The sequence below is a fragment of the Thermobia domestica genome, chromosome 3 (genome assembly GCF_964235325.1).
Source record: "Thermobia domestica chromosome 3, izTheDome1.hap1.1, whole genome shotgun sequence".
Lineage (NCBI taxonomy): Eukaryota > Metazoa > Arthropoda > Insecta > Zygentoma > Lepismatidae > Thermobia > Thermobia domestica.
Genome location: NC_137456.1, coordinates 67,275,913 through 67,292,945, shown reverse-complemented (window position 1 = coordinate 67,292,945; position 17,033 = coordinate 67,275,913). Strand labels below are relative to the sequence as shown.

Below are 17,033 nucleotides of genomic sequence, written 5' to 3'. Positions count from 1 at the left end.
AATTAAAGAAAGACAAGGCCAGAAATGACTGCCAACGAAACTCTAAACAAACAGCAAAGGGTGGGAAAATTGAAGGTTTAAAAACAAAAGAAAAATCGTCAAGCCTGTGCACACCCAAATTAATGAAATTTAACAAAGCATATGCTAGTGGATAACACAAGCATAATTGAACATGTCTATGAGGAGAACCAAGCAGTAAATATATTCAGATCTAAGTAACAAACGTTTTTTATTTATCATATGTATCTTGTAGAACTGTTCTTTGAGATTTGGATACTTACATAGGCTTTTAAATTCATATATATATATATATATATATATATATATATATATATATATATATATATATATATATATATATATATATATATATACACTGCTGCTCAGTGATAGAGAACTCCCCTCGTGCGAGAGGACTGTGGTTCAATCTATGATAATGTATGTTACTGATGGACAAGGGCTCCACCTTGCCCCCCCCCTAGAGGAAATTGTACTTCAGAATATCGAAAACTCAACAGAATTTTTACATTAATTATAGCAAAATTTGGACCTATATTTGAAACGTCGCTTATACTTGCCCCCCCTTGGAAACCAAAACATGGGCGCCCTTGCTGATGGATAACATAGTGCCTGTAGGTTTTTCAGAGTTCTTCCACTTCCTGCCTCCAACATTTTGTCTTTCATATTCTATTTAAGATTTCCACTTTATACAAAACTAAATAAGTGAAGTATAAATTATTGATAAAATAGTTATTAAGTTATTATTATTATTATTATTATTATTATTATTATTATTATTATTATTATTATTATTATTATTATTTTGTTTCTTCGTCATCTGAGCAGGCGATAGAGTAATATACTCGCTCTGCAATTATTTTTCCGTTTCGCTATTTTTCATCTTTTTGTAATTCTAATGTCTGCAGGAAGCCTCTTTACAACGCTGTATGTGTCCAGAGAGATCCAATATAGTTATTTGGTTAGCGTCCGCGTCTTCGGCGTGGGAGACCCAGGTTTGCATCTCGGTGGGAGCTCATATGGTTCGGATCTCACATTAAACTGTAGGTCCACGTCTTATATATGGTCTCGCTGCTGATAAGAATGCTAAATTCCAACTCAACTAAGAATAAATATTACGTGTGTCCAGTATTACGCTCTTTTGTATTTTCTTTATATTTTTTCTTCAATTCCGATCATTTGATGTACTTCTTTATCGGTTAGTATTGTTCTGTCTCAGTAAAGTTTGTGTTTGTTTCTAGTATGTCTTCCGGTTGGTTATAATATTTCTTCTAACGTAATTTTTTGGTTTCATTTTTGTTCCTTGACGTATGACTTTTACCACCTTGTGTCTTTCCTTGTATTCACTTTGTGTTATCATTGTGCATCCACTTGTGATATATTGTATTGTTTCCATGGGCGCCCGCAGGAGAGGGCAAAGGAGGGCACTTGCTTCCTCTGAGTTTTGTAACCTAAATGTGAGTTTTGACATGTCTGACAAACAATATCTGTGAATGACGAACAGCATTAATATATTAGTCGAGTTAACTTTCTTGGACATGCCCCCTCTGAGTTTTGTAACCTAAATGTGAGTTTTGACATGTCTGACAAACAATATCTGTGAATGACGAACAGCATTAATATATTAGTCGAGTTAATTTTCTTGGACATGCCCCCTCTGAGTTTTGTAACCTAAATGTGAGTTTTGACATGTCTGACAAACAATATCTGTGAATGACGAACAGCATTAATATATTAGTCGAGTTAACTTTCTTGGACACATTTAAAGACTTTTTAAATATACTAAATTAGTTAATCCACTTCTTTGTATATAAACTTGGGTGTGTCAACCGGCAGTAGCTAAGGTTATTTTTTCTTTTTTTTTAAAATTTTGTTTCATTTATTGTCATTGTACAGAGAGCATGTCTGGATTTTAATGTTGAGTTCGTCTAGTTATGCTCTAAGGGTAAATGGAAGAATATATAAAAATATTGTAATATGAAGACATTTTCAAATGAATATGTTTGCATTATTATCGGATTGTGTAAAATATATTTTCTTCCTGATTTCCTGACTTTACTGTTCTTTGAAGGCTATGCACATTCACCTAATAGGCACATGTGAGATCCCATACATTACACTACTAACAGAACTCAAACTAATATTATATAGACTAATACTATGTTTGCAGTAAAGCTAACAGGAACGGTTGGGGTTTAGTTCCGTACAATTCATCTACTAAATACAGGGTGTTTCAAAACAACACCGACAACGTTTGGGAGGTGATTCCTGACACCAAGATAAGACGAAAAGTATAGACCAACCTGGGCGCACAAATGCTTCCTTTCGGAGTTATAGGCTGCCGAAAACATGGAAAAATGAACTTTAAAGGTCCAAACCTCCAAAACTATGGGACCTACCGTAGTCGGGTCAAGACTGCACTAAGGAACTAATATGTGCGCTATCCTAAAATACATGTTTCAGAATCCTGCGGTACTTCCGCAACAATTTTTATACAGGGAGTTTTACTACGAGCATATAGCTTGAAGTACTCACCAACTACGTTTATAAAATTGTTGCGGAAGTACAGCAGGATCCTGAAACGTGGATATTTGGAAAGGACAGATACTATTTCCTAAATAAAGTCTTGAACCGACTCCGCTAGGTCCCATAGTATTGAAGCTATAGACCTTTAAAGTTCATTTTTTCATATTTTCAGCAGCCTATAACTCCGAAAGGAAGTATTTGTGCACCCAGGTTAGTCTATACTTTTTGTCTTATCTTATTGTCAGAAATCACTTCCCAAACGTGGTCGGTGTTGTTTTGAAACACCGTGTATAACCATTGCAAATATGAGAGTAATTATTGTGAAACATGACACAAACCTTTGCCCTCCCCTGAAAACTTTTCTGCGGGCCCCCGTGATTATTTCTGTATATTTTTGACATCTTTTTCATTTGTAATCTACTGATGTGATGTTTTCAGTATGTGTTTTCTGTAACGTTTCGTATCTATTCCCTGTTCTTGCACTCTCTCCTATTTTCATCTACTGGAATGTTATGTCTCTGTGCACATGTTCTTGGTTGACTTATTTCCGTGATCATCCATATAGTATTTTTCTCTCCAGTGCTTCCTCGTGTTCGCTGTTGCTTGTAAGATTTGTATTACTTTCGATTCCTCTGGCTTCTTTAGGTAGAGTGGTGTATATTGTAAACTTCTGCTGAAGCAGGTAGAAGGTAGAGCAACTACACACGGGAAGCGTTTTCTCCTATTACCAGTGTTATTACAAAACTTCCTGATACAAAACAATCACCAAAATAAGTATAACATTCTCTAATAATTAAGATAACTAGTGCTCCAAGAGACTAGATAGCCAAGGAAAGAGTTACTCACAAAGCTCCACTGCAAGCTGAGTGAGGTGGGGTAGGATTCTCAATTCTCCACTGCAAGCAGAGAGAGGTTAGAGTCCCCCCAGAACTCCACTGTAATATAGGCAGGAAAGGAGAATCAAAAATCACTGCGAATTAGGTGGTTTTGTGGTAAGGAATCTCTCAAAGTTCCACTGCAAGATGAGAGAGAGGTTACAATTTCCCACAGAGCTCCGCTCCAAACTAAGTGGACAAGGAGAACTCAAAGCTCCACTGGAAGATGAGAGAGAGGTTACAATTTCCCACAGAGCTCCGCTGCAAACTAAGTGGACAAGGAGAACGCAAAGCTCCACTGCAAGATGAGAGAGAGGTTACAGTTTCCCACAGAGCTCCGCTGCAAACTAAGTGGACAAGGAGAACTCAAAGTTCCACTGCAAGATAAGAGAGAGGTTACAATTTCCCACAGAGCTCCGCTGCAAACTAAGTGAACAAGGAGAACTCAAAGCTCCACTGCAATATGAGAGAGAGGTTACAGTTTCCCACAGAGCTCCGCTGCAAACTAAGTGGACAAGGAGAACTCAAAGTTTTACTGCAAGATGAGAGAGAGGTTACAATTCCCAACAGAGCTTCGCTGCAAGATAAGTGGACAAGGAGAACTCAAAGCTCCACTGCAAGCAGAAGTCTTGGGTTAAGGTTCTCTCAAAGCTCCAATGCAAGCTATGAGAGGAGTGTTGACCAGCCAAAAGCTTATATCAATTGTGGTGATCCTCTGAATTTGATTTCTGCTCCTGTGTATCGGTGGCACTGGCGTTCATCCTCCATCACAGATTAGTAGTAGCGCCTGTGTTCTGTGGTCTGCTTCTGATAGTGCCATGTAGTAGATGCATGTGGTATTGTTTATACATAAATGCACATGTTACTGTTTACAAATAGAATCATGTGCGGAATATTGCAATATTTATGGTCCCTGGTATTAATGTTCTGTATAGTATGACATTTTCTTATTTTCTATAGAAGTGATTTCTTAATATTTAAATTTGAATGTAATATAAATTTCGGATATTTGTTAGTCATCGTCCTTTATCCTTCGTTAACAGAGATACTTTTTCTTTCTATAGCCGCTCGTGGATGTACTATTCTGTTCTCTGTCAATAATGTTCTGGTTTTCCTTTCAAGTTCCGATAGTTTGCTCTCTGTCCATTTTTGTTACTCCGAATTAATATGTTAGAACTGGTACCTCAAATGTCTTAAGTTCTCGCTGTTGAGATTTGTTTCGTTTATTTTTCACTTTCTGTTGGAATTTTGTGTTATTTCTTCTTTTATCGTTTTATATTCTATTCTTTTCGATTGGTTGAAAACTAGATTTTTATATACTTCTTTCGGCTTTATACCATCCATTGTCCCTTTTGTGCTTAACTTATAATTTTATTATTATTTATTTCTTTTGATTGACCTGTAGTGTTTTACATATTTCTAGTACAAATTCCATTCTTACATTTCAGTAATCCTCAGTTGATTCCTCACTTGGTTTTCTGTGCCTGAATACAGTTTTATATCATACTTTTTTATTGGTTTTACGTTGAATCCATGCTTCGTGTTGTCCAGTAGTTCAGACAGTAGGTTCAGTTCTAAGCAGAACAATAGCTTGCTTAAGTTATGTCTTTGTAATAATCTTTTCATAATTTGTATACCTTCTATATCTAGTTCTGTCTAGTTATGTTTCAAATATAGTGTTGTGTACTCTCTGCTAATGTTGTTTTGTTCAAGTTGTATAAATTTGTAATTTATTTAATATATTTTGAACAGTGCAAGACCCAGGAGTGTGATATTGAGTTGTATGCTTTCTGAAAGCTATGTACGCTGTGTATATAATTTTACTTTGATCATAAGCTTGGTTCGTTATTGGCATCTGCTTTAATTGTTCTTTACACGCCTTTGAGTATTTTTCTGTAACTTGTTCTACTACAACTATTATTATTATTATTATTATTATTATTATTATTATTATTATTATTATTATTATTATTATTATTATTATTATTATTATTATTATTATTAAAGACAAAAGCTATGGTGATTAGAACGAAGGGATCGGAGTCACATCTGGAAGTAGGAGGGGAGCAAATAGAACAAGTGACTAGTTTTCGATACCTGGGTAGTATTATTAGTGATGAAATGAAATGTGAAATAAAAGTAAGGATAGGAATGGCGAAAGAAGCCTTTAAGATGAAGAAAATACTAGGTCTATTATGTGAGACCATGGATAATGAGTTGAGAAAAAGATTCATAAAATTCTTCGTGTGAAGTGTTGTACGTACTATACGGTTCAGAAACATGGACATTACATAAAAATGATGAAAAGGACTGCAAGCTTTCGAAATGTGGGTGTGGAGAAGAATTGAGAAAATTAGTTACATCGAGCGGGAAACAAATGAGAAAGTGATAAAAATGGTGGGGGAGAAAAGAACAATTAAGAACAAGTAAATATTATTAAGAAGAAGAAGAGAAACTGGTTGGGGCATTGGGTAAGAAGGAACTGTATCATGAGGGGTGCTAGAGGGCATGGTGGGAGGAAAGAGAGGGATGGCACGAAGGAGACTACAATTAATAGACGATATCAAAACAGAAAAATCGTAAGTGAAGGTGAAGAGGTTAGCGGAAGACCGGGAAGCATGGGAGCTTTTCAATTGCGGTAAGTGACCTGTCAATAATGGCAGGATACCTATTATTATTATTATTATTATTATTATTATTATTATTATTATTATTATTATTATTATTATTATTCGCAGAAAGGTTCAGGGCAAAATCCACGTAAGACAACAATCGGGAAGGAGGGGGCGTGGTAAAGTGTGAGTAAGTTACTAAGGAGTACATCAGGTCAAGGGCTCCGATTTCTCTGTAAATTTGGGGGGGAGGGGGCATTCAGATGCAGAAGGCATATATGAGGATTTGAAAGACAAATTTCATTCAAATTATGTCAAATATTGTATATTCATAAATAGAATACGGGGGCCCACATGCGCTCCGTCTGGCCACCTGGGATCGGCACCCTTGCTTCAGGTAAACAAGGTTGCGAATGACCGCTATAGAGCATAATCGCTGAGTGTTAGAGTAAATAATTCATTTTAATTTCTTTTATGTAAGTATATAAATATATATATGTTCCTTTTTTTCTTACCTGTCCAGGCAGGTGAGGTTGAAGATCACTTATGGCAGTTTCTCTTTGTACGACAGGTGATGATATCACCGCGTAAATAAATAGGTTGAGTAAAAGAACTATGTACACCGGTTGCATTCTCATGATTGCTGAAGAACCTGTAAGAAAAAAGAAAGAAAGAAAAAAGTAAATCGTCTGTTTATTCCACAATTACGGAAGGTAAGTGAAAGTACCTTGTACTAGTATCGTGTTTTGTGGGAAGGATATACTGCCAGACTCCATTCACTTCATTTTATATTTACTAAAAATAAATATTTATACTGAGTTTGTGCCCATATAATAGTAACGTTACGTGATGTTCAGATGACACAAATATACGCTACATTATTTATATTTCGTCAATAGCTATTTCAATAACTCTTAAGTACAATTCTTGTCACTTGCATACAAACTAACAGTGGAAAAGAATATTTGCATTTCTCTTGGATCAAAAGACAGAGAAAGCGAGTCCAGATTTGAATTAGAGGAAATCTTATAAGATACAATCTGTTCCAGTAAAATATACATATATTAGGGATGGCTAAAAGTTTCCCGAATTTGGATTTCGAAAAATTTAATTCCCGGAATCGGAAATTTTACTTTGCGGATTTCGAAAAAATTGAGGAAATTTTCTGAATTCTGGAATTTTTTCGATTTTACTTTTCGAATTCTGGAAAGTAAATAGGCCATCCCCAATAACACACACACACACACACATACATATATAGATAAAAATCGAGAAAATATATTTTTATGGCACTAAAAGGTATATCATTTGTTGCCAATAATATGTATCTTATTGGCAACAAATGATATACTTTTTAGTGTCATAAAAATATTTTTTCTGGATTTTTCGAAAACTACTTATCGCAATTACCGTCAAGCATGTCTTTTTTTACAGCTTGATGTCAAATATTTGTTGACATACTGATACTTATCAAATTAATGGAAAACACTTGGAGTTGGAAAGCATGTCCGATATGGGTTGGCAACGATCAAGAGGCGACAGCTATGCGCCTGGATGTTGGTCTTGGTGGGTTAGGGCAAACTCTGTACTACGTGACAGAACAGCAGAACGACAGTGTGTACTGAACTAAGCGAACGATTATAATGTAAAATGGACGTACGTCTCTGATGCAAGAGTGACGAAAGTGGTATGTTGGGCGTGTCACGATGAACAGTATCCACAGTGATGATAGCCTACAAAAAATCATGGCAAAAACACATCGGAGAAAAGGAGAAGAGGTCGGAAGAAAACTTTTAGGGACAGGTTCCGCCAAGCATTAAAGCGGATTGTCACTCAAGATCGTCCTAAGACTGTGATGTAAGTGACGGGGGAACTGAAATAACACTCCCACAATCTATGTCGACATTCACAGTCTCCCTCGAGTTAAATGGCATAGGCATACAGGGCCGGATTGCACGAACGAAACCGTTGATAAGAGACCACAAGGCTTTAGGCTTGACGCCAATGTAACTACGATCATGCAGGATAGATTACTGATGAGTTTAAACGTGTGATACGTTCGGATGAATAATAGTTCAGGTTATTTCGAATTAAGGGAGTGTGTATGTATGACTGATGGCCAAAGAAGTATATGATCTGGTCAACTGTGAAACATGGTGGCGGTTCTGTAATGCTATTGGCAGCAATATTTTGAATTTCTGTAAATCGTGTAGTGACGCTTACCGGTCGCGATACTTCCCGTGATTATGTAGCCATTTTAGGGCTCCATGTCCATCCTATGATCAAGATATTGTTTCCGGGCAATAACATCTAATTCCAGGATGATAATGCGCCTACCAGTATTCACACAACTGTAGTTGTTACGGCATAGTTTGAGGAAAATCCGGATGAAGCTGAACACCTCAACTTGCCTACTCAACACCCAGACCTAAATATAATTGAACATCTGTGGTCACTTTTGAAGGCATGAATCCGGCGCAGATTTCTCCTTATACCGTCTCTCATGGAACTGAGTGATGCAGTGTAATATTCAATTTGCTACCATTTACAGCCTCTATGACTCCATTCTACGTCGCACCGGAGCTGTTCTGAGAGCAAAAGATGGTCCAACGCCATATAAACGTGGTAAGTCGAACTTTCTTCAGGTGTTGCTAGTTGCTATTAAATTGATAAATATCTGTATGTTTCACCTTTGAAGATGGTAGAACAAGAAATTTTAGATGGTAGAAGCCTATACTTCAGAATTAGGATTAGGAATTAGATTTTTTTTCGACTTTCGGCATCTATGATGGCCATGTTAGCCCGAGATATATGAAAGATGACGTCCCTCGGCTATCACATATGCGAGGAAAAGAAAAGGAATGGGACGGCTTTGGACCTGTATGTTAGGTACCATTTCGGTATTTGCCTGGTGTAAATGAGGAAAAAAACCAGGAAAACCTCACTCAGGATGGCTGGCCTGAATACCAGTCACTTCGATGGGGTCTATGGATTTGTGTATGCAGGCACAGGCACGTACGGAGGAATTTATTTTGAGAGGACTCCAAAGCTTTTGTGAGGGAAATCCAAATTCAACATGAGGATACAGTATATTAAAATTGGTAAATTCACCTCAAAATTAAACTAAATTCGCGGAGAAGTTTAGATTTCGTGGGGTAGGTCCGAACTCTCAGTGGCACCAACTTTTCCCGCCACATGGTAATAGTAAAATACGTTTAGAGCTCATGAGAGGCAGCATTGATCTGTCTGTATGGAAAATATTTTTACGTTTTAGAATACAACTTTAAACTAATTTCAATGGTCCAACATGGTAGAATGTGTAGTAATGTAATTTATATGTATCACATTTCATTGGTTCACTCTCACAAAACTATAAAATAAGTAAGATCTAAGACGTGTATGTATAAATTCTGTTTAATGCATTAAAGATCAAATAATCTTGGAATATAGACAGTGAACTGATTTAGAAAATCTCCAATGTAAAAGTCCTGTGGTAAGTCCGCTGTGGAAACTCTCTGCCTTCTACCGTGTATCCTACCAATGGACCTCTGATATGTCACGACCTAAGCACATGAGAACTCAGCGGAATCATCCTTGGCTTCTCGAAGTCCCAGTTTACAATCACGCTCGAAATCAATCATTTGCATAATAGTTGGCATCGACATTGCATTGGAGAAACTTATAGTGATGTGCATGCAACGGACTCCCACACATAATGATACAGATTTACAATAATCTGCTATTAAAATGCTAATTTTACGATTAAAATGACTAAGTGTATAGCTATGTAAAGAACTAAGATATTCCGGCACAGTAATCTATATCTGCACAGGGAAGGTATTTTGCGTTTACAAGAGTGCAGTTATTAGTTTCAACCGATTACACGTGTAATAGGAAGTCGTATTTATGTTAACAATGAAAGGGGTCAATGGAAGAAAGGCATATCCCATTAAAATTTTATGATTTGGAGAGAAATGCAATTTTAATACAGAAAAAATCTAAGTAAGTATTTTAGTTTGTAGAAGTAGATACAGAACACTATTGAATATCCCACAAAGCATTTATTTCAATAAGTAACACTAGGTGACATTATCTTACATTTAAGCCACAAAACTCATGTTTAATGGAGGAGTGGGATTGACCCTTCTTCCACTAAACCCTTCAATTCTGAGTACTTACAAATTGTTTACAGCAGACAATTTATTTTTGTTACTGGAACATGTACCACAGAAATAAGAATGAATGTCATACTGAATCGATTAAAGGTATATAATTACTGGTTGATGCTTGTTTCGGCCATAAATATTGTTTTTATATATCACATCTCTTTGTACACATATTCAGGGCCGGCTCGTCCATATAGACAACCTAGGCCACTGCCTAGGGCAGAAACATTTAGGGGCGAACTGCTCCGTGCTCGCAGAAATGTCACTGACCTAAAGTTTCTACATAAGGTAGTCAATGGAAACTGAAGGTCTGAAGACCTACTTCAAAAATTATCCTTTCACATTCCTACCCGTGTAGCACCAAATACCCACCTCTTCCACCTTTCCCGCCCTAGACTTCGATTATTCAAAGACCCGTCTTTCACATAGTACCAAATTTATATAATCAGATAACAACTGACTGGACATTTTTAAAACTACTCCGCCTTTGACAGAATAAATTACACAAATTCAAAACACAAAGCTGTTTACAGTATACCTCTTGACCTTTGATTTCCTTAAACAGGCAAAAATTAAGTTTTGAATACATTGTAAGCACTAATCACATTTTCTATGAAACCTTTTTAGAAGGAATTACAACCATCTTTTGTTTTATATTTACAATAGACATCGACATGGTTTATATTACAATAAAACTTTAATTTCCTGTTGTCCTGTGGTTATATTAGTAACATTTCATTCCAAATGTCACAGCAATAAAATGTTTTTTTTTAAAAAAAAAAAAAGACTTATGCTTACTTATTAATACGATAGAGAGAGGCATTAGGAGTAAGTTTTATTTTATTTAATGCTTAAACAAGTCGTAACAATGTGAGGGTTAAATTCCAAAGTTGGGCGTCCGTTTCCAGCAAAATTTTTAAAATTTACAGGAAAGATATGGATAATTTGATCGTTTGTATTCTTGATAATATATAAGAGTCTCGAAATATCTGTTTATTTGTTATATATAAGCGGTTATAAACATGGGACTATACGGCGAGCGGAGGGAACTACTTGGCGCAAGGTAACCGAACAGTTGCATTGTGGGAAAGAAACGAACATTTATGTTATCAACATGGAGAATGTACAAGGGCAATGAACTAACAGTTTTAACATTTGTGAAGCAATACGTTGATAACGAGCAAAATCTTTTTAAAAGTTTGTGAAGAACACGTATTAATGAACCTAATAACAAATTGCAGAAAGTGTGGAAAGGAGATAACAGCGAAAAAACGTGGCGAAAGCGGACGCCCAACTTTGGAATAAATGCCCAATGTGATGATGTGGAGAAAATGTCAGGGATAATAAGGCTTCACTTTATTTTGGTTTGGGGGAGAAGGAGATTATTGGGGCGCAGACGTGTTTTCGCCTAGGGTATAAAATATCCTAGAGCGCTCCTGCACATATTATCGATCTTTACGCAATCATTTGGGTATGCGCAGGAAGATAAGAGTGCAAAATGTGTTAGGGAAACATTTGAAGTAAGAAAAGTAAAAATTTGATTCAAATTTGGCGTATAATTGTAAATAAGCAAGCACACAACTTCACTCGTCTTGTTGTCCAACAGCATGCACTCAACAGACACAACGATTAGTCTGCACTGCATGGTGGCCGATATGTTGATAGCTTCAAACCAATATCAGAATGGCCTGTAGAATATCTTCGTTTTGAAAAGTAAGACAACTATTATAATACATAAGGGAATCAATACGTTATGTAGGTACTACGATAAATCAACGAAGTTAGAGTTTAATAAAATCAACATTAACCTACATAATTAAAATGTAGATGCAATCAAGACTGTAAACTTGTTGCTGCACACAACTGCAAGAGAAATCATTACGTAGAATTACCTTCCCTAGCCAATGCTCCTTTTATCCCAAAAACTGTAATTAATAAAAAAAAATATTGCTGTCGGTTTCCGCAATTATTAAACACAATTGGGGCTACTTCAATGTATTGCCCAATATCATAGCCGATATACCAAACATTAGCATATTATTATAGAAAAAAGAAAAACATAAGTTTGATAGCTAGAAAACGACCCGCTCGGAAGAGTAATGCTCCCGGAAGTACGTTTTTTCCCGCGCTACTCTAGCCAGCTGTTTTACGCGCTATCCTAGCCAGTTGTTTTAAGTTGGTCACAAAATTTATATCATGGAGTACAAGGGGAACAAAACGAGCCCTATATCATGGAGTACAAGGGGAACAAAACGAGCCCTGTATCATGGAGTACAGGGGGAACAAAACGAGCCCTGCGGGGCTTCTAACCCCTTCTTCTTACTACTACTACTACTACTACTTATCTCCACAAAAGTAAGTAAATCACCTTTTTGAGTATTATTTTCATATTATTTTAATTTAAAAAATGTTATAAAAATGTAAAAAAAAATTCCTTGGGCCGGGTTTGAACTCACGCCAAAAGAGATTTTCGTTAGTAGCATACAGCGCTAGGACACTCGGCGACGAAGACCGACAACAACAATTCTTTGATTTCTGCTATTTGAATGCAACGTGGCAAGAAATGGATAACGCCAACCAATCAGAACTGTGCTTTTCGTTCCTACTTCCCAGAACATTACTCTCCTGAGCTAGTCATGCTAGAAAGACTACATTGAATACACAGCACAATCAAGATTTTTCTCTTATTTTATGTCTTGACATGTTACAATATCTATTCGTGCTTTCCACCAAATCACTAGGCAGTTCTACTCTCAGCAATTCTGAGATGCGAGTTTCATTTAATGAATTAATCTAGTGTCAATGTCATGAATACTATTCTTTGAAGTAGGCTATTTTATCCAACTGCGCTGAATGAAGAAATTCGTTTAAATTATTCAGGGAAAAAATATATAAAGACTTAATAAGATAGATGTAATACATCTTTTAGACATACAGTGAAACCTATGTTGGCTACCATCGGTTCCATTGAAAAGTGGCCAACTTAGGCAGGTGGCCAACTTACAGAAAATAAGTGTGGTTGGTGTATTTTTATAATAGGGTTTCTAGTATTAATTGATTGTATAATTTTAATAAGCAACAGCAAAACTGATACTTTTAAATAATTTATATAGAGTAATCATAGCAATACCAGTACTAGAAAAAACTGAATACAATATATTTAATATATGCACCTTTCTCTTCCTGAAAACTAGTCTGATACACTGACTTATTCGGATTGCAAACACAATAACACAAACAACCATAAAATCGAAACGTATGTATGCAGTTTATTTAAATTGATATTGTAGCACACCGAGTTATTCAGATTGAAAACAAGAAAAGCAAAATTATAAATTGAACAAATTACATGCAGTTTGTATGATTTTTTCGGCAGTAACAAATATTTTCTGTAGATACCTTTTGGCATTTTGAAAAAGTACCAAGTCAGTTATTAATAACAAATTTACTCATGGTGGTTCATTCTAGATGTGTCTTTTATTCTTTTTGGCACATATGCACATTCTAATTTCGTAGTTAATCACCTTTTGTTATTGAGCTACAAGTGCTTCCCTTGGAGCGAAAGATGTTTGAGAAAATCTTTGGGGAATTCATATCTCGAAACCTCCGATACCTTTCGACAAGCTGTCAGGTGCCAATAGATGATAATTGAGATGGTTAGCTTTAACCTTGAGAATTTTCCGGAATTACTAAAACTCCCCACTGATGAAAGGAACCGATATAGCTAATGATTTTACCAAACCAGACAGGGTAAACAAATACGTACAAACATTTCTTGAATTCCTATACGTGCTTTTCCTTATTCACATCTTCCTTCACCACTCCCTTGTCAGGGTAGTGTTTTGACCATCGACCTCCAAATCGTGCAAATCTATGCTTCTCTGTCTCCAGTAACTAATACAGAACATTTGGCTCTCATATGGGAATACGGATTTTTTTTTAAATAACAAAACGTATTCTGTGTGGCCAAGATACGCAGGTATTTTTATCATTATCATCATAGGATAATCATTGCCTCAATGCGGCCAACTTCCAAGATAGACAGGTGGCCAACTTACAGAGTAATAAGTAACGAATGTCTTATGGAAAAATGCAGGTTCAAGACGAACCAGGCCAAGATAAGCACGTGGCCAACTTAGAGAGGTGGCACAGTTGGCAGGTTTTATTGTACTAGTAGTGTGTCAAAACATATTATCATCTACAATATTCACTGTTGAAACCATGGTTAAAACGCTTCCCAGTGCAATCTGGTGATTTCGTACACTGGTGGGAACAATTTTACAAACTACAAAGTGCGTATACATTTTTATTTATGCTTTTCATTGTAGTATTTTTTCCTAAATGTTTGGAACCCTACTGAACATAACAGCCTGAATATAGAAACATCGTAACTTCAGTATAATGACGCAATTATATATATGTACGTAAAAGAAAGATCTTTTTCCAAGATTGGAGAAATTCGTGTGGAGAAAACGGTGTAAATTTTCACAAGAATAACATGGATAACAAGATTTGATTCTCAGGCTGGGTTAAGGTTATTCAGGAATTATTATTATTATCACTTAACATGAAAAGCTGCTCACATTTAAGGTGTTTCGTCAGTAAACATTTAATGTAGGTATGGGGCTTAGTGATTCAGTAGTAAAGTGCTCACTTTTAGTACTTGAGGTTCGTGGTTTGATCCCAGATCATTTGAGTTAATGAATAGCAAAATCGTGTCCATAGGTTTTCTAGGGATTTTTCTCATTTTCTCCTGCATTCTCATTTCCTTTTTACATTATCATTAAATCATTCGTCACTTTTAACCTACAGAGCACAACCATGTTACATTAAAGATTATATTTGAGCTTCCTCGTGGTTCAGCAGTTAGTGTACGCGCTTTTGGTGTGGGAGACCCGGGTTTGATTCCCAGGGATGCTCATGTGGTTGGGATTGCATGTTAAGTTAAAGGTCCACGTATCCTATCCCTCACCTAAACGGACGGTAAAATCAAATCAAATCAAAATCAAAATAAAGACATTTATTTTCATAGCATCTAAATTAGCGTACCCAGAGGTTGACTGGTCTTATGAAAAGAGTGGTGATACAGACATTAGGAGACCATCATATTGATTGGTGGGAGACAGAGAGCGATAACTTTGTCATTTACGCCGATAAAAAAACTATATATTCCGTCAATTTGTACCTGTAACTTCGTGATAGGCAACCTTACAAGCGCCTTAATAAATAATTACCAACAAAGGTTCACAAGATACACTTATTATTCAAGAAAAATAATGTGAATGTTTTGGAGAAATTTATCCATTTTATTCACATTATTAAATAGTTTTATGGGGACAGTGCTATAAAGAGGAAGGTGCACGAGTATTTATTCAATTACCCGGTGACTAAGTCCACTCCTTCAATTTTGATTTCGATTCCAGTTGGAAATACATAACTTCCTATGACATGTTACATTGTAGGTCATATTGTATCTTCGGTGCTAGAGAGGAACGTTACGCGCGATAGAAGCATGACTTTTTCTTTTTTTGGCTGTAGCACCCTATCCGTTGCTTGTCTATTGGTGAGAAGGGCACCATAGAAACCAAGTAACTAGCACAAGTGCGTGAGTGTCGAGTTTGAGTAACGATATAAAGTATGCTTATCGAAATTCAAAACCAATATTTTTTTTTCTCTTAATTTCATCTAGAAGTTATCTGAATCCTCCTGCGTCATAAGTTGTCCACCAATGGTGTGGTGTAATAACATTTAAACTACATTTATTATTGGAGTGTGTTGTTTAATGACTTAGTATCTCTAAATGTTGATAAATTATCTTCATTGTGTTCCCACAAACACTTTATCAATTTATAGTTTTTTATACTATGCGCTATGTAAAACTCTCAAATTCTAAAAGATACCTCTCGTCTCATCTCGAATTTTAAAAGGTACTTCTCGGCCGTCTTGAATTCTAAAAGGTACTCTCATCTCGTCTCGAATTTTAAAAGGTACCTCTGGTCTCGAAATCTAAAATGTACCTCTCGTCTTGAATTCTAAAAGGTATTTCTCGTCTCGTCTTGAATTCTAAAAGGTATTTCTCGTCTCGTCTCGAATTCTAGAAGGTATTTCTCGTCTCGTAAGCAACACTAACTGTAGATGACTTCGAAGTCATTTGATTGTAGTATATATGTGTGTGTTTGAGTCAATGGTTATGACATGTGGTAAAATATTTTGAATGTCTCAGGTTATATTACGAAATTATAATAATAAACCGAAGCCCTTGATTTGATAAACGTTAGCTAGCTCATAACTAAAGGTGAAAGTTTCAATTTTTGTCATGTAAAGTAGAATCTGAGAAATGATTTGGATAAGATTTATGGGTGCGTACGTATTAAGTGGGATGGGTTATGCGAATACTTGTGTGTGTATATGTGTGTGTGTGTGTTAATTGTATCATCGCTGGCGAATGTTTATATAGACCAAGGTCAAATGGTGTGCTGATCAATTTGGGACTTTGTGATGCAAGAGAGGGAAGAGAAAGTAGCTCTTAGCGCTAAACTTACGAAATTTTGAGTTTTTGTGAACAAATCAAACAAACATACCGCTGATTGCTGTAATCAGTTATTTGGATAAGTGAAAAATAATGTTCAACTCAAATATACGGTTGTGTATGTTACTACAAGTCAAGAAAAGGCAAAGTTGTCCTTGAATAAAACCATGTCAACTGTAAGCAACAACAACAAATTTGTCTTGAAAACCATCGTTAGTGTCAAAGATAGGTATTGGCTACATTTATATTACACAAGCAGAATATTAGGCTATTTTGTTCTACCTTTTTCAAAATTAGCTTGAATTTA

At 36.0% G+C, this 17,033-nt stretch overlaps 1 protein-coding gene across 2 annotated transcripts in view; it reads right to left on the bottom strand.

Annotated features, from left to right (window-relative positions):
- Positions 1 to 17,033, bottom strand: part of LOC145680467 (uncharacterized) — a 173,171-nt gene that overhangs the window by 50,777 nt on the left and 105,361 nt on the right. For both annotated transcript variants that reach the window (XM_081751032.1, XM_081751033.1), the window contains exon 2: positions 6,547 to 6,683. In XM_081751032.1, coding sequence (XP_081607158.1) covers positions 6,547 to 6,669 — 123 coding nt within the window. In that variant the 5' untranslated portion in view covers positions 6,670 to 6,683. The remainder of the gene's footprint in view (positions 1 to 6,546; positions 6,684 to 17,033) is intronic.